Raw genomic sequence first — 22463 nt, forward strand, 5'->3', positions numbered from 1 at the left:
CGAGTTTGTAGAATACCAATCCACCAGTCTGCGTATGTCCAAAAGTCAGGCGATTTAACATAGACAAAGCGCATCCTGCTAGCACTCCCATGATCGGTCGAAGTTTGGATGCAAAGAAAGATCCATTTTGTCCAAAGGAAGATGACGAAGAGGTGTTAGGAGCTGAAATTCCTTATCTAAGTGCAATAGGTGCATTATTCTACTTAGACCAATGTACTCGACCAAACATTGCATTCTCAGTGAACTTGTTAGCTAGATTTAGCTCAGCGCCAACGCAGTGTCACTGGAATAGTATCAAGAAGATTATTCGATACCTAAAATGAACCATTGACTTGGGACTATTCTTTCCCTACAGAGAGACAAGAGGGACCGCAGATGGAACTGCAATTCCTAAAGGAAATGTTGATGGTGAAAGCACCACTCACTACACCAAAAGGCCAAATGACGTTTTGGTTGGTTTTGCTAATGCTGGATACCTCTCTGACCCACATAAAGGTCGTTCCCAAACTAGTTATGTATTTACCATTGGGAACACGACGATATCTTGGAGATCAACCAAGAAAACCCTTGTGGCTACCTCCTCGAACCACTCAGAGATCATTTCTTTACATGAGGTGATTCATGAGTGTATATATGGTTAAAAGCTATCATTACACATATTCGAGGGACTAGTGGTTTGAGTTTTAACCCTGAAGAGCCTACTTGCATTTATGAAGATAATGCAGCTTGCATCGAACAGATGAAGCTAGGATATATCAAGGGTGATAATACGAAACACATATCGCCAAAGTTTTTCTACAATCAGCAACAACAGACCCTCCTCAAGATTCAAGTGAATCAAGTAAGGTCTGAGGAGAATGTGGCAGATTTGTTCACCAAATTATTGCCTAAGGCCACATTTGAGAAACATGTGAAAAACATAGGAATGAGAAGACTTTCCAATCTCTCTTAATTAATGTAAGGATCAGGGAGAGGTGTAGATCTTAGGGGGAGTCTAACACACACATGTCATCCTCAAGTGTAGAAGGTGCGTTGTGCTCTTTTCCTTCGATCAAGGTGTATTTTTTGTCCCACATGGTTTTTATTGTTACTTGGCAAGGTTTTTAGTGAGGCAACAACTCATGCACCATTTTGTCTTTGACTTGGCACAAGGGGAAGTGTTAAAGAAACAACACATTATGTGCCTTCGTCAAAGAAACAGACGAAGAGGGAATCAAGGAATTGCAATCACATCACAATCAGTATTTACTATCATTATTGTAATTGATGTTAATCGATATTTCCATTGTAATTCCATCCATATATAAAGGGGCTATGAAATGAAATGAGTACACCAATTCCAATTCCATTTTACTTTTACAACTTTTTTTTTTTGGCTTTTGTAAGAAAGATCCAAAAGGAGCAAATAGCCAGCAATTAGCTATCTATATTAGTAGTACTTTCTAAATGTATCTGGCAAATATCTATATAGAGCCAACAAGTTTTTTACTCCTAACAAAATGATAGAATTTTTAATTACACCCAACAATTTTTCCAAAAATACCCTTATTTTTAATTAAACCCAACAAATCTCACGCCCAACAAAACCTAAACCCAACAAAACCCCAATTATCTCCCTTGGTTGAGTTACTTTTATGATCCACTTATACAAGCCCTCTTTCCGCTAATATTTGATACCTAAACCTGCCTAGACTAGCAGTTGTGTCCACCATGTGAAATAGTTGCTTAAACGTCAACTGGGGTAAGACTTTCTTTTCAACACAAAAGATTTGGGGAAGTTCTACAAATAAATATACAGGAATTCATATACAAATCATAATGCAATGTAAATCTTATGCCCAGTTTGTGGTGCTATATGGCTTCTCTTCGTATCAATAAGGGTGCAGGTGCGGTCATAGTTTTATCCTTACCTGTTGGATGAGATTCTTCTTTAACTGAAGAAAGTGCCCTATCTGGATTATACAGTCCCTTTGAAAATATGTTGGGACTTGGAGAACCAATTATGCTGGTCTTAGTTGCGCTTGAGTAGTTCCCCAAAGGAGTATTTAGACCAGACCCAAGTTGACCTACTCCATCTTCACGGGGCAAGGGTGACATTGGTGGGTGGCTTGGAATATCTGTTTCTTTTCTGCAAACATGTCTTCTACAATGTCACAGGTATTCCATGTTCTCACTTCCTGGGCAAGAGAACACCAACAACAGAAAAGCCACAACATACAATCAGACACTGTCGGTTCACCAAAATAGAAGTTATACCAGTAATTGCAAGAGCCTCCCAAACAATCTCATTGTCAATATTAACAGCAGCCAAGTTAAAGATCCAGAAAGGAGCGATGCAAAACAAAATAAATGTCATAATATGAACACACATGTTCCCGAACCCAAGTCTGTCCATATTCCACCCAAATACACAAAAGCTACAGAACAGTGAGACATATGCAAGACAAATGGGGGGGGGGGGGAGTGAATACAGTGAACTACTATAGAAAAATTAGAAAAAAGAGTTTCAAACTTTATGGGTTTTTTTGTTATTATATTTATTTATCATGACTATTACTGTAATTTTATATGAAGATATAACTATCTTTTCATACAAAATTGATTTGCTGGATGTACTTAGATATTTGTTGGTACATTTAGAAAGACCCTTAATTAACAGAGTTTAATGCCTCTAAATTACACAAGATGTCATTTTCTTGTTCTTCATTTATGAAAAAATTTCTTTTGCACTTTAGTCGAATGTTCTTTTTCTTTCTTTCTTTTTTTCAAAAAGAATCTAGAAAAGAAGAAAATGACATAAATGTAACACACGCAAGGTCCATGTATATTGGCCGGCATGCTTAATTGGACGCCATCAATCTCATCCTTCGATATCGGACTTGAGAGACCAAGTCATATATGCACATGCAGCTAGTATGAATGCGGAATAATATCTATAGTGGGTAGTACGATTAGTACGTGAAGCCACTTCCTCTATTCGATGATCGAATGATTCCAATCAATAACATTAGAAATTGTTTTCACGTGTAAAGACTAAAGGCGGAGCTGTTGCTTTTGCATCTGTATTGGATATTCCACATCGGTCGTAAAGAAAGAAGACCAGCTTGAATAATAAGCCCAAGAGGACCAAGACCTCGACCGTACCTTTTAATCAAATCATTTCCAAGACTTAATTCCTGTCCTAGCTACTTAAAAATTATCTTTCAACGTATTTACAACTGGAATTTCAATTGAATACCACTTAATAATATTGGTTAGTTTAAACTATATATATATATACATATATATATATATATATACATATATATATATATATATATATATTTGGATAGGAGAGGTAGTCCACCAGTTTAGAAACAGTATGAACCACATATGATCCGCAAGAACTCAGTTAACATTTGGGTATAGCGTCAATTATCACGTCAGAGTAGTTAGACCTCATAAGCATCCGACAGTGAGGCCTCATGATGACCCAGACTCTTAGGAAGCTGACACCTTCATCAGCGTCACATGAATCCCACAGAACTTCAGTATACAACAACTTACCAATGAGGTACTTATGAATATTGGGGCTCGAAGTTGGATGGAGTTCCATTCAAGCAAATGCCTTGTCATTCCTAACAACCCTCGTTGGCGACTAACTACTATATATATATATATATATACACACACACACACACACACACATACATACACACGTGTGTGTGTGGATGGTTATGTACTTCTACTGAAAGAAAATCAATGGTTTGCAACATAATTGTATATACACTCTCGATCACTTTATATTATTCCACGAGCACTTCAATTTTACCATTTATGTCGATCCATGACTACATTACAAATAGCTAGCCCTAGTTAGTCCATGAACATTGATGCACCGCTTTTAATATACCTGAATTATTTCCATATATATGCATCCTCTCTCAGTCTTGAATGGATGGTTAAATATTACACCCTTTTAATATTTAGTTTGCTCATCAATAATAATAAAGATGAGTCAAATTCACACTCTCCATTTTACGATCTACACTTCATATTTTCTTTTTATTATCTTAATTAACATCAAACATTTTATAATTCACATTGGAGAAAGACAAAACTTAAGATACCAAAAATAAAAACTTATAGTGTGGAGTGCATGTTGTAGAATGGGGAGTGAATTTCCCTCATAATATTATTGATATCATATATAACTGATTTATAAAAGAGGTCTGTTCGATCAGCAATACGTGTTATACAACATCCAATACCAGATGATATATAGATAATACCAGTGTGATATAACTTCATCCCACATTTAAAAAAGTAGCCACTAACTAACAATAAGAACACACACACACACAAATTACTAATTAGAATATATAACCAGCTCCAGTTCTTCAAACTACGAGAATATTTATATACACAGAAGAGCAGTTTACAACTCTGAAAGGACATAGATATCAATAGACAGAAACTTGAAAAAACAGGAGAAAGGCCACATGGATAATGGATCTATTCGATCTTTGATATATATCTATCTCTAGCTCTAACTTGTTAACTAATTAATTTATAAAGATACAGCAATTCGGTCACCATTTTGGGATGGGAGGATGAGGATGAGGCTGGTCTAAAATATTAAATCTTCCTGCAGAAATTGCAGCAGCAAGAGCAGTTGTGAAATTGGGATCTTTTGTCAACGAAGAAGCCATCTGTTGGACCAAAAGCTGTTGGAAAGTAGTAGCCTTCTCTTCATAAATATCATCGGAAGCTTGCCTTCCTTGATTCGGTTTGTAACCAAATGATGAACCCGGTTCTGTTGAACTGTCAAGTACAGATGACGACGACATAGACATAGACACGGTAGTAGGACTTGAAGATGGTGATGATGATCTCTTGGGTGCCAAACTAATACTGGAATGATCATGACGTAATGGTAGGGCAGTAGTAATTAGATTTCGACCTTGGCCTTGATGATCACCGTGATCTATTGTTATTACTTGAGGTTCGGCGGGGAGTATGTGGTTGTGTTCCCCTTCATATGTAGCCACTAATAGGCATGGATTTTCCGCACTTTTTTGAACCTGATCGTAGAAAATATCAAAGCAACAATTAAGAATTAGTTTTCATATGTTGTTTTTGAATTTCAAGCTCTGCTACAAAGTAAACAAGGAAAAAGTGAGGGAGGTTAATTAATTAGATACGAATAAGTATATACGTACCTTCTTTTTAACTGGGCAAGTTGGGGCAAAAGAGCACTTGTAGTAAGCCCTAGGAGAAGGATTATCTCTGGTGACCTTTTGACCATATTTCCTCCATTGATATCCATCCTTCACAATCTGTAAGTAATTAACAAATTAAACAAGAGAAAGTAACAAAGCTAAGCTCTTAATTAGTGGATCGGAAGATTTCCAATTGTAAGTACATGAACATAATTAAGCCCATGCACTAGGTCCTCGCCTACTAGGTGCAGCTTAATTATATATGGCAATACAAAGTATAAATGTTTAGGGCTAGCTCAATTACCAGGCGCGTATCAGAGACATCAGTGCGAACATAAACCCTAGAAATCTTCAAGTTGACGTTGCTCATCTCCTTGGGCCTTTTGTATGCTTCTTCGTCACTGGAGCTTGTCTCCCCAGTACTTGTATTTGTAGTAAATCCAATCATATTGACGTTATTGCAGTAGTCTTGATGATCATCAACTGGTGACTTTCTCTTCTTGATCAAGCAGTTATTTCCTAAGATCATCGACTCGTTCTCAGAGGCCAGCTGTTTGGTGGTCATCAACTCCTTTACATGAGCTTCCAGAGAGTTGTAATTCTCGCATAGTACAGTTAGCATCTCAGTCAGTTTCTTGTTCTCCAAACTTATTCTATTTAACTCCTGAGCCATTAATACACTACCACCTGCACCTGCCTGCTTCAACATTCATAGAAAGAACATGCTTAATTAGTACAATAATGAGACCGATTTGTAGAACTAATTAACAACCAACAGCTGTCTAAGATAAATTATCAAATACTCTCACCTCCTGTTTCACTGATCGTAGGTTGCTTTCAAATATATCATATTCTCCTTCAAACTCTCCTACTTTTTTCTGATGGATATCCAAGTAGATGAATGAGTACTTATAATTTCCATCAGGTTATTACATAATTAACAAGAAAAGCTGAAAGACGTACAACATATCAGAAAATGATCTGAAGACATGAAAGCATTAGATATATGGTACTCACCGTGATAGTCGGTACAGGAGGTTGACCTTCGTCCATGGCTTGGAGTGAGTCGTTAGCAACAAGATTGAGGCCAAGAGAAGTGTTCACCCACGTTGAAGAATCCATGAATTGAAGTAATTTTGACTCTGGAGCTATATATCTTGGCTAGTTAGCTTGACGCTCTCCACCGGAGGTAAACTGCTCAGGACTGTTCTAAGGGTGTAGCTGAGGCTGAGCAGTGCATATATAAGCTAGCTAGGTTGGGGATAAGACCGGACTGAGAGGCAGGCCTGATATCACAGGAATTAATTAATGGTGGGAGGGAAAACGCGAGGAAAGAGCGGAGATGGAGATGGAGTTGGCGATATGGGAAGCCAAGAATTAATTGTATTCAATTACATGTCGGTATATATCAAAGTCTTGGTAGTGATCAAGGTCAAGGTCAAGCCTCAACTTGCGACAAACAAGATAAAAAGTAGTCGGAGGATAGTTAGATTTAGCCTATATGCAATGCACGCATACATGAATAAGTGGTTGGCAGGGCCGCTCCAGCAATAAGTCTAAATTCGATATATCCATCTTTATCAACAATATTGACTCGTCAAAAGCTACACAACACTCTGGGACGGCGGAACACGGTTTTGAAAGGTCTTGGACCTACCCGACCACCTAGCTTCAACCTTCAACCAACCCTAGACTTTTCTATCTTCTCTCCTCTTCTCTTCTCTTCTCTTCTCTTCGATCTGCACCTCAATTTGTATATATTCAGCTCCATCTATCTACGTGTTTCTCCTCTTCTTTAGTTGTCTCCATACGCTGGTAATTTATTAAATAAAGAAGAAGAAGAAGAAGAAGAAGAAGAAGAATAGATCCAGATCTAGCTAAGATATATGTAATATTCAAGCATATACCATATATCCCGTTTCCTGGTTACTTCCTACTTCATTATATCATATGGTCAATTCCATACTACATATGCTAGCTCTTAAACACGTCGTAGATATGAGAGAGAGAGAGAGAGAGAGAGAGAGTCACACGATGTGAAATGAAAATCCCATTTTTAACTAATTTATTTGCTGTGTGAAAAGAATTAAATTTTTTAGAATGCATATGCAACTAGTGCAGACGAACATTATGGGGTATTATATCTTATGACCAAAACATCATGTGTTATAGTAAGGGGTTTTGGCTCAAATATGATCAAATAGCATAAGTCGAAATGCAATTTTGTTAAAAAATGAGATTTCTGATGTTCATGCAAGTCTACTACTAAAACATGTCTCAGTGATCAAAAATTCACCTAATATGTACCTCAAAAAGTAATAACTAGACTTATTAAATGAAACACTACAAGTTGGTGATTTTGTGATCGTTCCTCATAAATATCATAGATCTATATTGAAAAAACTTATGAAATTCCAAAGACTATTGTGATGTCTCAGCAATAGAAAATCCACCTAATACGTACCTCAAAAAGTAATAACTAGCTAGACTTACTAAATGAAACACACTAAAACTTGGTGATTTTGTGATCGTTCCTCATAAATATCATAGATCTATATTGAGAAAACTTATGAAATTCCAACGACTATTGTGATGTTATAAGGTCATTATATGCATTCCCGAATGAAAATAAAAAATTAGTTCATTTAAAAATTAGTTTGAGGTTCATATATTAAGCATAAGAATCATTTCTCGATTATCAGATCTATATTGATGTTAACGATATCAGATGGATATTAAGTTAACAAGTTGCATACATTGTATATATAAGTGCAACATGATTGGATAGTATTTATACCGATACACGTACATATGCATGTCTCAACACTATAAACAGTTGGAGAGATTATTCAGAGCACCGTCGTGCACTTGCACCAACATAAATGAATGGTTAGATTGCATTAAATACACTTTTTGTTTATTAAAAATAAAGTTTATAATAAATATCAAGGGTTGAGATTATTTTATAAGGGTTGGGTCACTTACACCGTCGGTGCATAGAATAATTTCCAAAACAGTTGTAGATAGACGTAACACGAATTCCACACGCCTGGAATATTAATCGATCACATGAAATTGATATATCAAGGGTTGAGATTATTTTATAAGGGTTGGGTCACTTACACCGTCGGTGCATAGAATAATTTCCAAAACAGTTGTAGATAGACGTAACACGAATTCCACACGCCTGGAATATTAATCGATCACATGAATTTGATGCTTGACTAACTAACGATATAAATATTAATTTGATGTTACTCTACCGACCTTTGACTTAAATAGTTAATCGACCTACAGTTATATTACTACTGTCAAATGTGAACTAGCTAGCTAGCAAGTTGTCAAATTGGATTGCCGGAAAACCGAAAATGTGACACTAGCTGCTTGTCTCACTCTCTTCTATGTCGACTGGACTAATTAGTCAGATAGATTATTGATTAATTGTTTTTTTTTTAAAAAGATTATGGATTAATTGTTATCACTAGCCAGACAAATGATTTTACTTAGTTATCATTACTTTTGTAATTGTTTTGACTAATTAACGATGTTACTGTACTTGTATGTTGCCGGTGGAGTTCCACAAAGACAACAAATTAAACTCGACCATATAAACTTACAATCTCTAACGAACAAAAACTAGATCGAGCTCCCATATTCTAAATCCAAACACAACAACTCTGTCATAGATTCGGATGCGAAAATGACTAGAATCCCATATTCAAATTCAAACCGACTCTAAAATACTATTTCCAGTTGATGTATTTTCCAGTGGTAACATGATGGGAAAACTGTGAGTATGGAAGTTATGCTATGCTGTAATCGAGTTGCAGATCGAGTTATATATCTTTCCGTTGTGTGACCACTGTAAAGCAAATAGAGTTGCCTGCAGAGCGCTCTTTGCTAGTTGGTGCGTAATTGAATACAATTATTTAGTAGAGAGTCATGATATTATTTCAGGATGTTCTCTAGGTGCCTATGGTAATCAGGGATTTAGGCTCCATGTTCCCCCCTTGTGTTCGATAGTTTCATTAGTAAAGGCTTGAGGGCAGCCGCACCATCTCTTTATTAAAAAAAAAAAAACTATTTCGCTTTTGATATTCTCTAGCTTGTTGCATGAGCCCATGAAATTAAACTTAGAATAAGACCTTGTAGGTCTATATATTTATATACTCTAAATCTTTATATTGACATGACACAAGATTTTCCTAATTTAAGAGTCCCGGAGTGATTTAAAGTCGAGGCATTAGTCGTGATGCATGCTTGTTATTAAACCAATAAGTGTTGGTAACTTGGTATATAACTATATATCATTTTCGTAAGACAAAGGAAGATGGATATATTATACTGATTCATGGAAAGATGTCACACTTGCAGTCAGTAGTATATAGAAGAGTAGTTTCTTAGTCTTTTCTAAACGATCTTGAAAGAGACTATCAAGCTATAGCTCGATCAATTGACATTAACCAAGCAAGCAACCGTGTATACATAAGTTAGTCAAGCCTCAAAGTCACGTGATCGATTAATATTCCAGGCGTGTGGAATTCGTGTTACGTATCTACAACTATTTATAGTGTTGACTGTTGAGACTTGAATACTTATGTATATCGGTATAAATACTATCCAATTACATGTTGCACTTATATATACAACGTCTGCAACTTGTTAACTTAATTTCTTTCAAGTTTCCACGAAAGAGCACCTCAATTCCCAATATAGAATTAGATCGAATATATATGTATGGAAACTTGATCATAAATACTAGCGTATATAAATGAATCTAAGTTTACTCAAAAAAAAAAAAAAAGAATCTAAGTTTGAATGTAGAGTTTATTATGTGAGATGATCGAAGTAAGTAAGAAGTTACATATGCATGCATGCTGATTAGATAATCTTTAGCAATGCTAGCCGTTTTTGAGTTAAATTTTAGCCAAAGTAGCTAAAAAGTCATTTTGGCTAGCCACTTTTGAAATACGTCTGCATCAGTGCTCTCTATTTTAGTTTTTTTTTTTTTTTTTTTTTAAATTAATTAATTAATTTATTTTTAATAATAAACTGGTTACAATGAATTTGGGCACCATCTCTTACACATAAATGGCCACTAGACTTCACACTGGAACTCTATAATGATTGACTAAAGGAGCCAGAAGGGCTCCGACTAAAAAAACTTGCACACTAACTATATGGCAAAGACAACATGCGCAGGAGCAGTGGATCCTTAATACTAAACTTTGTCAACACTAACTCGCCACCCAAAGTCCACCTGACCTGCCTTTGATCGACCAAGTTAACACTCGTTGTGACTTCGGACCCGACCAAAGTGAATTGCTGGACAGTCGGACATGGGACTAAAGTAAACCCAACACCGTCACCACCCTAATGTCAACACCGTCAATCCACTGATGTTCCAAATCGCCATCGCCTCCGACTCGAAACCAGAAAGGAACGACCCACTAGAAGGCCAAGGATGATTGTCTATGCCATGGCTAGACTTTTTCGCCATCACTGCTGACCCAACTCCAGAATAGGAACGACCCTCTAGAAGGCCAAAGAGAATATTGTCTCTGCCACAACTTGCAGTGCACCCGACCCAACAACTAATACCTAACACAACTAGAACACCTGCTAGTACCACAAACCAAAACCCTAAACCATAAGCCCTAACCCAAATTGGTAGGGACTTATTGCTCGCATAATGCGCAATAAAGTTAAACAACATAAATAAGTAAAAACATAAAAGAAATTAAAACCTAAGGCCAGGCCCAAACTTGAGACCCAACTCCATTTTCAGCCCACAGTAGGCCCACTACAGCAAAGTTTGGGCCTAACGTCACACAGGCCCGAGGTCGATCCAAACGAGCAGGAAACCATCGCTGTCGCACCACCTCTCCCACCGGACCACCGCCACCACGATCGGAGCCACGAACAAACACACCGCCGCTCTCCGCACACTTCACCACCACCTCAGCACCACCACTCCCCCAAAGCCAGATCGGGAACGAACCATCCATCACCCCCGATCTGGGGTTTCCTGTCCCAGACCAGCCATCAGACCAGACTAGATCAGAGGTAAGATCCCATCCGATCGGATTCCACCTAGCGAAGCCTGCAAAGATCAAGGCAACCCCGTTCAGCCAACCACCAGCAGACCCTCCAAGCCAGATCGGTCCAGCCTCCCCCTCCAAGACGTCCCCGTACGGCTCCTCCGTCTAACTTCGACCAGGTGCGCACCTTCCGATCCTCCTACCAAATCTCGACTGGCCAAAAGCCCTGCATCTCATTGTTCGAACCCGAAAACCTGTTGACCAAGGACCAGATGCCACTATTTGCCGATAAACAGCAACAAGGCTACCTGTCCAGCAACAACGTCCGTAGAACGCGTCGCCGGACGAGTGAGAAAAGCTTTGAGAGGGATTCACTTGCGGCTAGGGTTTTTTTTTATGTTAGCTAGTGGAATCAGATATTAAGTCTCTAATTTAGCTGCTCTCTGTTTTAGTTAGCTTCGAATTTATATTATTTTTTAAATGAAGATTAAATTGTTTAAATATATTTATAAATTACATAAAATAACTCAAAGAAAATGTTTTAAATTATAGAGAGCCTCATCTCGCTCTCTATATTTATGAGCAAGATAGCTAAAAGTTATAATAGAGAGCCACGAGTATCTTTAACAATGCTAGCCATTTTTGAGTCAAATTTTACCTAAAGTAGCTAAAAAGTCATTTTGGCTAGCCACTTTAGAAATACGCATGTATCAGTGCTCTCTATTTTAGCTAATTTTGAATTTACATTATTTGTTAAAGGAATATTAAATAGTTTAAATGTATTTATAAATTACATAAAATAACTCAAAATGAATGTTTTAAATTATAGAGAGTCTCATCTGGATCTCTATATTTAGGAGCGAGATAGTTAAAAGTTATAATAGAGAGTCACTTAGGAGTCTGGTGCAGCAGCTACATTATATGAAAAGTTAAACATGCTCTCTAAAATAGCTAAGGAGCAAGAATAGAGAGCCTGCTAAAAATGCTATTTAATGAATTAAATTAAAGTTACTTGAGTCACTTAGACTATACATGAGATATTTAGTTTGTGATCAAATGCATGCAGTTCTTGATGTAAACTTCTATCGATGATTTCTCACAATATATCACCACATGCATGCTGATTAATGAATCAAATAAACTAATACGATAAAGGTCAAGCTAGCTATTGAAATGATCCTGCTCGATCATGGGAATTGCACCGTACATTAAATAAATTAATATGCGTGTTTCGATCGACGTCATGCATGGTTAAAAATTAAAATGATGACAAGTTACAAGTTCCTTAATTAGCACAGTAGCATTCAGATTTTAGCACCATGCTGTGTTTAGAAATTAGCTTATATTACTTGGTTTTTGTTTGAGCCCAAAAATAATTTTGACAAGATCTTTTAGTGGATTTAGCATAGCAGGCTGATACCTGTGGCCCAAAAATAAGTCTACTTGGAATTGAGTTACAGCTTCGCCCATTCCGAAACCCATAAGGAAAACGAGCCCTTATTGGAGTCAGGTAGCGGAGATTAAATAGGGAACTTCAATCAATAATCTTTTTATGGCAAGGAACAGTCGAAACCCTCGGTATAAATACCAGGTTTCAAGGACAAATCAAGGAAAACTCTCAAATCAATCGATCCCTCGGATTATCAAGCCTCCCCGGAGCAAACCTTCAATCTCGTTGAAACCCAGCGACCGTACTTCCAGTCCTAGTCTCTCCAAGAGCCGACTGTTAGTGCTACTGCCACCGATACTACCAGCGAAGCAAGGGTAACGCCCTCGCAGCCCCCGCGAAGCTAAAGTCACGTTTTAGCAAACCCTATGCTTTCTCCAAACTTCCCAGTGATTGTTCTGCTCAGCCTACAACGTTGAGTATCGATTCGGTGACGCGAAGAGATCACAACCAAAGTTCTTATCCGTAAGGCAAGAAGTCCTTTCTCAGAAGGCAGGAAAAGAGCTTTGTGACTAGGTTGGTGCTCTCCTTGTCCACAACGCTTGATCAAGAAGTCAGGTCAAGGGACGCCCCAACAACTGCACCCCACGATGCTGGCACGCTCGCGCATTCAAAAGAGACAGTTTGTACCGCACTGATTTTCATGTCAAACAGTTTCGTTTTTACATTTTCTTCCATTGGTGTCAGGGATACAATTGGATGAATCAGTGATATTTAAGATATGTGTTTCACGTTCCATGCAATTCTTAAACCAATGCATACACGTGTATATCAATGTTTGTATCTTTTGGAGTAATTTATACTAATTAAAGACAAAGAACCCATCAATTAATTTTATATTTGTGTAAGACAATGAGACCATCTGTAGGCAATTATTAATCAAAGACTATAACAATATTTTGCGGAGTCACTTTGGCAACAGATTGCATTTATTTTTGATATGGGTGGATTCATGGTTCTTTGTTGGATAGGCTGCATCATGGTTTATTAATTGGCCGAAGTGCACAATTGCATGAGCTTTGGCGTATTGCTTTAGTTGGGGTGCTTTGGTGTCTCTGGAGGTTTATGAACAAAGTGAAATATGATGGTGATTGTGTTAATGTGGCTGGTGCTTTTCAATTGGTTAGTGGGCAGATCATTTCCTCTAGCATGCTTGCTTCAGGTACCATGTTTAACAATGTCCAAGAGCTTTGTATTTTAATGAGGCTTCGGGTCCCTTGTCGGCCTAGACGTTCTCCCCGTATAATTGAAGTTAATTGGTTTCTTCCTATTATAGGATGGGTTAAAATTAATACGGATGGTGCTTGGAGGACTGCCTCAAATTAAGTGTGGTATGGTGGACTTTTTCGTGATTTTCGTGGTCATGTAATTGGAGCTTTTTGCTGCAATCTGGATATTCGTAGCTCCATTGCTGCTGAAGTCATGATAGTAATCAAAGCCATTGAGTTGGCTTGCGTTCAGGATTGGAAACATGTATAGTTAAAGGTTGATTCTACTCTAGTTTTTACCTTCCTCAAATCTCCCCATCTAGTGCCTTGACAACTTCGTGTTTCTTGTTTAAATTGTTTACACCGCATCTCTCAAATGCAATTCCGCTATTCTCACATTTATCGCGAGGGGAACCAAGTAGCGGATGCTCTTGCTGATCACAGCCTCTCTTTAGATGGTTTGATTTGGTGGGATGTAGCTCCTGATTTCGTTCTTTCGAAGTGTAGGGTTTGCCCAATTTTTGTTTTCATTAGTTTGTTGATCATGTATTACTTGTTTATTTTGTTTTGTGGGGCTCGACTTCTATCATCCCAAACTTGGTGAAGAGTTAAAAAGTGTATACGGAAATATACATGGTTATTATGCTCATATTATTGCCAAGTTATTTGGCAGAGATGATCTACTCATATTATTGCCAAGTAAAAAGTGTATACGGATCCAGTAAAGTATACTTGGCAGAGATGATCTACTCATATTATTGCCAAGTTATTATGCATCTTTTCACAAAATGATAAAAAAATAATTCATGGTTAAATTTTTGGGGATGAACCATTTGATGCGAGAAAGGTAAAACTAAATAGAAGTGCTAGAGAGGTACGTTGGCAGAGTCCTCCAGATGGGTGTGTTAAGATAAACATAGATGGGGCATTTGTGATTGCATCTGGAGCAGGTGCAATTGGCCTAATTTTGAGAGATAGCTCAGGCCACTTTCTTGTGGGTAAAGGCCAGCCGGTGCTTGGCTTGGTTTCTGCGGAGCACACTGAGCTTTTAGCGTGCAAGGAGGTGCTCGAGTTTATTGTTGAGTGGTCCTTGCAACTTGCCACTGTGGAGATAGACTCATTGGTTATTATGCAGCAGCGTTCTAGCTCTGGAGTTAATCTATCTAGATTGAGACGCATATATGAAGACTTAGGAGTGCTTTTGGATGCACTGCCTAATGTCCGGATTGTGCACACACGAAGAGATGTAAACAAGACAGCTCATTTGTTGGCTGCAGGCTTCATCTACAGGCCAAGCTTTTTATTATTCTTCTGTTCCTTCCTTTCTTCATGAGGTTATTGCTCATGAGTCATGACCTTTGTAATCACTAGTACTTCTTTCTTCCAATAAAGTTTGACACCATTTATCTCAAAAAAAAGAAAAAGAGAAATGCTTCCAGGACCAGACATAAGTATATTGTGATTTGGGCCCATGGAACCGATATACTTTACTGGATCCAGTTTGAAAATGAATGGTTTGGGCTTTGTTTTCTATAAAACTAGGGACCTGATAATCGATAATCGAAACCATGGATTGAGTTCATGTGCGTTTGTTTAGGGGCTTCCAAAAGTGCGTTTGTTTCATCAAGACCTTCCTCGATCATCATGATCGAATCCAAAAGAGATCTTTGTTATTCCTTTCTTTCTGTGTGAAAGAAGCTGCTAGCTAGTCAATTCAAATATCTAATTAATTTCAAAATATGTGAAGGTGGTTTGAGAAGCCATCCCTTTCCCCGATCGACCTTGTTCACTAAAAGGTGAAAACCCTCATCTTATCTTCTGATGTGGATGCGGAAGTGGGTGTACAGTGCTGTCCTAGTAAGAGGTTAACACTTGGCATCAACTACTAGTCTTAGAGTATTACGGTCCCCTGGATCATTCTCCATAACTCCATTGTTCATAATGATCGATTGATCTGTACCCCAGCAAGCACAGAGCTTAGAGAATAAACATAAAAGATGGATCCTGTTCCTACGCGCAAGTGCCAGCTAGCTGGGGAGGGAACCCTAGCTTAGCTCAGGGGAGGGAACCCTAGCTATAGTCTGTGAAGTTAGCTATAGCCCTAGTAGGTAGCTTAAGTTTGTTGGGCAATGCAATGCAGCTGGACACATTTGCCCGGCCATACATATCTATTAAAACTCGAGCGGGAGTTCTGGACCTCATAAAACTTATTAATGAAATATTGAGTCAATTAGTGTGCTAGCCCAGCAGGCTGCAATTAGTTACTTGCAAGGCAATCTGTGTCGACTAAATGTATATGGTGCCACAGAAAACAACATGCCAGAAAGCATCAATCGACCCATCACACTGTTCCTTGCAACAAGAAGCATTACTCGACTAATTAGTTCGATTCCACATTTCCACTTAAGCACTTTGTAATCCATCGATAACTAGTAGTTTGCTTGCTGGACACGCGTCAAAAATTCTAACACCCAATTAAGATCAAGATCTTCCATATGTGAGAGAATCTCTCTCACGGAGGCACGGTCACCTTTCCAATAAATTGTTATTATTAAGTGAAGAGATTTTGTTAGCCAAAATTAAAAATTTTGACAAATTTAATCTTGAAAAATTAAAAAACTTTGAGAATAATTAAATCACAAAAGTAAATATGATAATTACAAAATAGATTTTTATTAAGAAAAAAAAATGATCCCACTATTTTCTCTCTGCAATAACTGTTGTGTTTCATCTATTTTTTTCATTTTCTTAAAAAAAAAAAATTATACGTGCAGAACATGTATGAAGAAAACTAGTATATATACACACATATATACAAACCTTCTATGCTAAGGAGGTTCTTAACTTAGCTCAAGGAACACATTTTCATATTTTGATCACTTTTCGATCGCATAGTCACATCTTAACGGTTCTGTTTTTAGTTATATATGAGTAGATCACTTTTGGAAATTTTCAGTCAAATTGATGATCGTTGAGGCATTCAAAACTGCAATTTACACAACGAACCAAATCTGTCTAACCTGAACTGTTCGTGTAAATTGTAATTTTGGATGCCTTAACGATCATCAATTTGATTGAAAATTTGCAGAGATGATCTACTCATATATACCTAAAAACTAAACGGTTAAGATGTGAATATGTGATCGGAACTGGTCAAAATATAGAAATCTGTTCTTTAAGCTAAGTTAAGGAGCTCCTTAGCAGAGCAAGATTCCACATGTGTGTGTGAGATATATATATATATATATATATATATATATATATATATATATCTCGATCATGAAGCTATATAATTGGATTCCACTTTACAGCGATTGATTCAAATCATCCAATTAAATTGGTGGTTCACTGTAGGTATATTGTGCGTGCGACAATCTAGCTAGCTTAATAATAATAATAAAAAAAAGTAATTAGTTTCCTCTCCTAGCTCCAAAATATACTTTTATTGAAAAGCTACCAGTCTTTGCTACCATTTATTAGGATTAGGAGGACTAACTCGGTTGGTCTTCCTCTTCCTCGTTCCTCCCACAAAAATTAAAGATGAATTATTGGGTTTCTTGTTTGGGGTCTAAAATTAATGCATATGAATTCATTTCAAGTTTGAAACTTGGAACCCAATTTTCGACCACGTCATCCTTTCTAGCTTCCACTTCAAAATGAGGATGCAATTGCAAACTAGCCAGCCTTTAAGAAACGTAATATGTATGGAAATATTTGATTGATTGCAAATGAGATTTATTTTTATTTTTAAAATGAAATGACAAATTGTTAGAGCAAATCCACCCGTTGAGGTTGGCAGGTCACTATTATTGACTGCTTTTGCCTTTCATTTCCACCATTTACGTTGACAGGTAAGATACTGTTCACAAAATGTCACTCTGGGTCAATTTCTTGACCTGCCAACTGACATTCGGTGACCTTTTGTGAACAGTATCTAACATGACAACCTAAATGGTGGAAATGAAAGGCAAAAAGCAGTCAAAAGTATTAATCTGCCAACCTCAACAGGTGGACTTGCTCTTACATTCCACAAAATGAATCACTATTAAAAATCGATAACATTTAAGATCATAAAACCGACTAATTCTTACAGTAAATTTGAGTTATGTTTATTATGCCGTTTTCGCATACAAAAATCTTATTTAACAACAACAGCCTGCCTTTCATTAATCATTATGGCCAATTTGATACTCCGATTACTAGTTAATTGACTCCGTTTCAATACCTTTTGATTGAATCATACATCAGTTCCACAGGTCAGTCTAAGAAATCCAAAACCGGCCGGCATGATCATCCAAAACACTGACGGACCCGCACCTTTCCGCCCGTAGCCACTCTTTAAGGATGTCGTTTGAATTAGATAGGTTTAGAAAAAGAGGAAGAAAGGAATAATAGCGGATGCATACATATAAACTTGCACAAATCGCTATGAAATGAGGAGTGTTAACTGTACAACTTTAATCATATCAATTGAACAAGGAAATTAATATGGAACTCTAATTCTCCAAAAAATAAAATTAGAAACAGTGTACTAATTCCACCATTCTCCTCTGCTTTACAAATAATGTTGTTAGTTTGTCCCTCTAAGGTCTGCTTTAGTCAAAGTTGGAATGGTTAATGCAGCTCTTGCTTTCACGGATGCCGAAAGAGCTAGTCATGCTCAATTATGTAAAACATCCTCTGTTCCCATCCTTTCCTTTCTTTTTGTATTCAAACCCCATCATATACTACTTGAAATGCTAATCAAGCACAAACTATGTACAGGTCCTACTCCATCAAACCAAAACAAAATGTAAAAACAGAATCAACTATAATGAAAACTCATCTGAACCCCTAAAATCCGGGTTAGTGTGTGTTTCCCAGATTGTTTTTCTTACTGTTATTAATCTTCAGTCTTCACCATTGACTTTGTTACCGTCACCTTGCCATGTCCAAACAATGTCTTTCAACGCAGGCCTAACATCTTCTTCACAAAACTTGACATACTCCAAAGTATCCCCAGCGGACTTGGAAAACTCGACCACCGCAACCTCTGGAGCCACCTCGAAGACCTCCGCGGTCACCGAAAGCCTCCCTTTCCTCCCTTCATTTGGGCCTTGTAGCCTTAATTTAAAATCCTTGACGTTCCCCACCATGAAGCTCAAGCCCTTGGCCGCATGCTCAATCTTGGCCATAATAGCAGTTGCCGAGCACTTGGAGGTGAACATGGTCGCTGCCTTTCTCTTGCTCTCAAACAAATTCGACAAATCGAATCCGGAAGACATGGATGAGATAAACTGGAAGGCGTTTAAGAACTTGGGCGACGACGCTTTGTTGGCAGCAGCAGGGGCAATAGAACCAAAATCGTCTTCGGATTTTTCAGAACCAGGTTCAGGGGTTGCCGTAAACGCCAGGGGGCGCGTGTACCCTTTTCTGAACCAAGGCACGCGCATGATTCCAGGGATGGTGATTCGGCGCTCAGGATCGGAAACCAACAACTTGGAGACGAGTCGTTTGGCTTCGGTTGAAAACCACGGCGGGCATTCGAATTCGGCTTTGAAAACCTTCCTGTACATCTTCATCAGGTTCTCGTCCTGAAACGGAAGGAACCCCGCCAGCAGAACGAAGAGTATGACTCCGCAGGACCATATATCAGCTTTAGAACCATCGTAACCCTTCTTCCGGAGGACCTCGGGTGCCACGTAAGCAGGGGTGCCACACTGGGTGTGTAAAAGGCCGTCGTTTCGGAGCTGCTCCGGCAGAGAGGAGAGGCCGAAGTCAGAGATCTTGAGGTCCTCGTTTTCGTCGAGGAGGAGATTCTCGGGCTTCAAATCGCGGTGGGAGACTCCCCTGCTGTGGCAGAAATCGACGGCGCTGATCAACTGCTGGAAGTATTTGCGGGCTTGATCTTCCTTGAGCTTTCCCTTGGCGACTTTAGCGAAGAGCTCGCCGCCCTTGACGTACTCCATGACGAAGAAGATTTTGGTCTTGGTGGCCATCACCTCTTTGAGTTCCACAATGTTTGGGTGGCGAACTAATCGGGTGACTGCGATTTCGCGCTTGATCTGCTCCATCATGCCTTCCTTCTTAACCTGGTCTTTGCTGATCACTTTGATCGCCACGCTTTCGTTGGACTCTGTTTGTCTGCCGTAGTACACTTTGGCGAAGGTGCCTTTGCCCAGCAGCCTTCCCATCTCGTATTTACCGAACAACACGCTCCTTTCTTCCATTGCTGCAATTGGATTCAATTCAATTCAAATGAGGTTTGTTGTTGGTAGAGAAAGTTGGGTTCTAATTTGGAGTGTTGGGTGAGGAGTGTTTGAGAGGAATCCAAGACAGTATGGCAGAGAAGCTGATTCCAACTGATTCCATTCAACGGTTAAAGTAAGTGAAGCTGTGGGCTTTATGGCGCTGGCAGTTTATTGTTAGAGGAAGGTTTTGATTGGGTGATAGAAAGGTGGGGAGAGAGGGAAGGTTGGCCTGAAGCCATTGGAGCACCTGGTAAGTAAGCCCTTGGGGTCGCACACAGAATGAAGAAAAAGATCGTGTCTTTTTATGTGTTTGATAGGGTGCGGTGGGCGAATAACAAGTGGACGCGTGTAGGAAAACAATACCTAATTTAGTTTCATTTATTTTATTTTCTGGAGTGATATTTGTGTCCTTTTCAAAATTGTTAATTGCTTTGTTTTTGTATCTCTTGTTTATTTAGTCCACAGTTTCATGCCAAGAATAAGGACTTGGCTGGCGGATTGGATTTATTAGAAATACAAACTGATTAGTATTGATTTTTTTCTTTGTTCCATTAAATTTTCCTCACATCCAGTCTTTTGTTTTAAATTAGCATTATTCGAAGTTTGATTCTAGTTCATTTAGAGTCTTTTTAAATGTACTAAGTAAATATCTAAATACACCTAGTATTTAAAATATTGTCCTATACTTTCCAACTTTACCCTTGCTTTGATTTACAAACCCAGCAACCAGATCCAAGAGATGTAGAAGACTATGGGATACGTGTTGCTTCATTGAGTTCAATACTCATCTGGAAGCCGAACTTGCCAGGGAGAAGACTCATGGATACAAGCTGGACAAATCACACATTTTTGCTGTCAGCATGTTTGATGACTTTGATTGATTCATGAAAGTTCCTGATCAATGGCTCCTCCTAAAACAAGACTAGTGTTCTTTCTCTTTGGTCTAAACTCTCAAGTCTTAATTGTGATGATTGAGATGACATTTAGGTTTATATCATTATCAAGTATATGTTTGCTGGGTTTGAATGGTGTTTTTTTTTTTTTTTAAAGGAAAATAAATGTACTTGTAAATACTTAATAATAACTTGATACAATCTGGAAATGATCCAGAGACAGTATCAAAATTGTCTTAATATACTCTGGAAGCCATTGAAGCATTGAGCTGCAAAGAATCTGCAAATCAATTCAAAGTTGTTGAAGAGATGTAAGCTACCTCATATCTCAAACTATGCTCTGCAAAATTACTTGCTCTCGATATCATAAAGATCCGTCACCAAATAAGAGCCATGAACAAATGCTCCAACTAACACAGTAGTAAACAAACAGTCCTGCACAATCAGATTCTTCCGCATTGTGAGCTAAATGAGGGGAAGAACAGAGGTGTAGATGAGAGGAATCAAGAACTTAATTTGATCAGACTTGTTTCTCTTCCTTATTGCAACAGCCTCCTGATTAGAAGGATCGGATGAGGAGGATCAGGTGGCCATGTCGATTATGAAAGGCTTGAGATATGGGGAGGGTTTGGGTTTGCAATGGGTTATGTTCTTCGTTTCAAAACCAGAATTGGGCCATCTATGGTCTCTTTACTGGGTTTGAATGGTGCTTGCAGCCTAGAAGTTTGTTGGGTGTATTTTACTTAAGGGTAAATTTGGAAAATTTAATATAATATTATAGGGCTGGGTATGTTAAGATATTTGATGGGTACATTTATAAACACTCTTCATTTATTAGTCATTGACTCATTGTACAATTGAAAAATAAAAATAATTGAGATTAATTTGGTATTTTTAGATTTAATTCTCCTTTCAAAAGATGGATTTGTTATGAGTGAAAAACATACTTTATTTATTAATAGAAAAGTTAATATAATATTCTAGGGCTAGGTATGTTAAGATATTTGTTGGATACATTTAGAAACACCCTTCATTTATTAGTCATTGTACAATTCAAAAATAAAAATAATTGAGATTAATTTGGTATTTTTAGATTTAGTTCTCCTTTCAAAAGATGGATTTGTTATGAGTGAAAAAACATACTTTATTTATTAATAGAAAAATCAAGATTATCTTATGGGCTTTTCTTTCTCCGAATTTCGAGTTTTAGAGCCGGAACAAGTTTGGTCTCTATAACAAGTCTTACGGCAATTATAATGTATATATCACAATTGCGTATTAAGGCAAGTAATATAAGTTGTATTAGGGCTTGATCATATTGTCGGTTTAATGGCTTTCTTCTAAAATAGAGCTTAGTGTTGATATAAAAGTCTCAAAATCATGACAATTGTTGTGTTGTTTGTCATTACTTATGGGGGACAAGGAGGATTTCCTATATAATTT

At 37.9% G+C, this 22463-nt stretch overlaps 2 protein-coding genes across 4 annotated transcripts; both read right to left on the reverse strand.

Moving 5' to 3' along the window:
* Window positions 1–4345: 4345 nt before the first annotated feature.
* On the reverse strand, window positions 4346–6567 carry LOC112174734 (probable WRKY transcription factor 40). 3 transcript variants are annotated; one of them, XM_024312529.2, is made up of 5 exons: window positions 6219–6567; window positions 6011–6079; window positions 5506–5898; window positions 5202–5318; window positions 4346–5063 (listed from the first exon to the last, which is right to left on the reverse strand). In XM_024312529.2, the coding sequence occupies exons 1-5, from the start codon at window positions 6321–6323 to the stop codon at window positions 4572–4574; spliced, it is 1176 nt and encodes a 391-aa protein (XP_024168297.1). In that variant the 5' UTR covers window positions 6324–6567; the 3' UTR covers window positions 4346–4571. The 3 variants fall into 3 exon arrangements, with proteins under 3 accessions (XP_024168297.1, XP_024168296.1, XP_040363540.1); XM_024312528.2 differs by having other exon boundaries at window positions 5506–5901; XM_040507606.1 differs by lacking the exon at window positions 6011–6079.
* Window positions 6568–18331: 11764 nt separating this feature from the next.
* Window positions 18332–20421, reverse strand: LOC112174730 (CBL-interacting serine/threonine-protein kinase 5). The gene has a single exon (XM_024312524.2). The coding sequence runs from the start codon at window positions 20104–20106 to the stop codon at window positions 18787–18789; it is 1320 nt and encodes a 439-aa protein (XP_024168292.1). The 5' UTR covers window positions 20107–20421; the 3' UTR covers window positions 18332–18786.
* Window positions 20422–22463: the final 2042 nt, after the last annotated feature.

This window comes from Rosa chinensis, chromosome 6, assembly GCF_002994745.2.
Source record: "Rosa chinensis cultivar Old Blush chromosome 6, RchiOBHm-V2, whole genome shotgun sequence".
Taxonomy (NCBI): domain Eukaryota; kingdom Viridiplantae; phylum Streptophyta; class Magnoliopsida; order Rosales; family Rosaceae; genus Rosa; species Rosa chinensis.

Coding starts and splice junctions, on each gene's coding strand:
- LOC112174734 (XM_024312528.2), bottom strand. CDS start 6,323: ATGGATTCTTCAACGTGGGTGAACACTTCTCTTGGCCTCAATCTTGTT. Junction 6,080..6,218: donor CTCCTGTACCGACTATCACG/GTGAGTACCATA, acceptor GATATCCATCAG/AAAAAAGTAGGAGAGTTTGA. Junction 5,902..6,010: donor TACGATCAGTGAAACAGGAG/GTGAGAGTATTT, acceptor TGAATGTTGAAG/CAGGCAGGTGCAGGTGGTAG.
- LOC112174730 (XM_024312524.2), bottom strand. CDS start 20,106: ATGGAAGAAAGGAGCGTGTTGTTCGGTAAATACGAGATGGGAAGGCTG.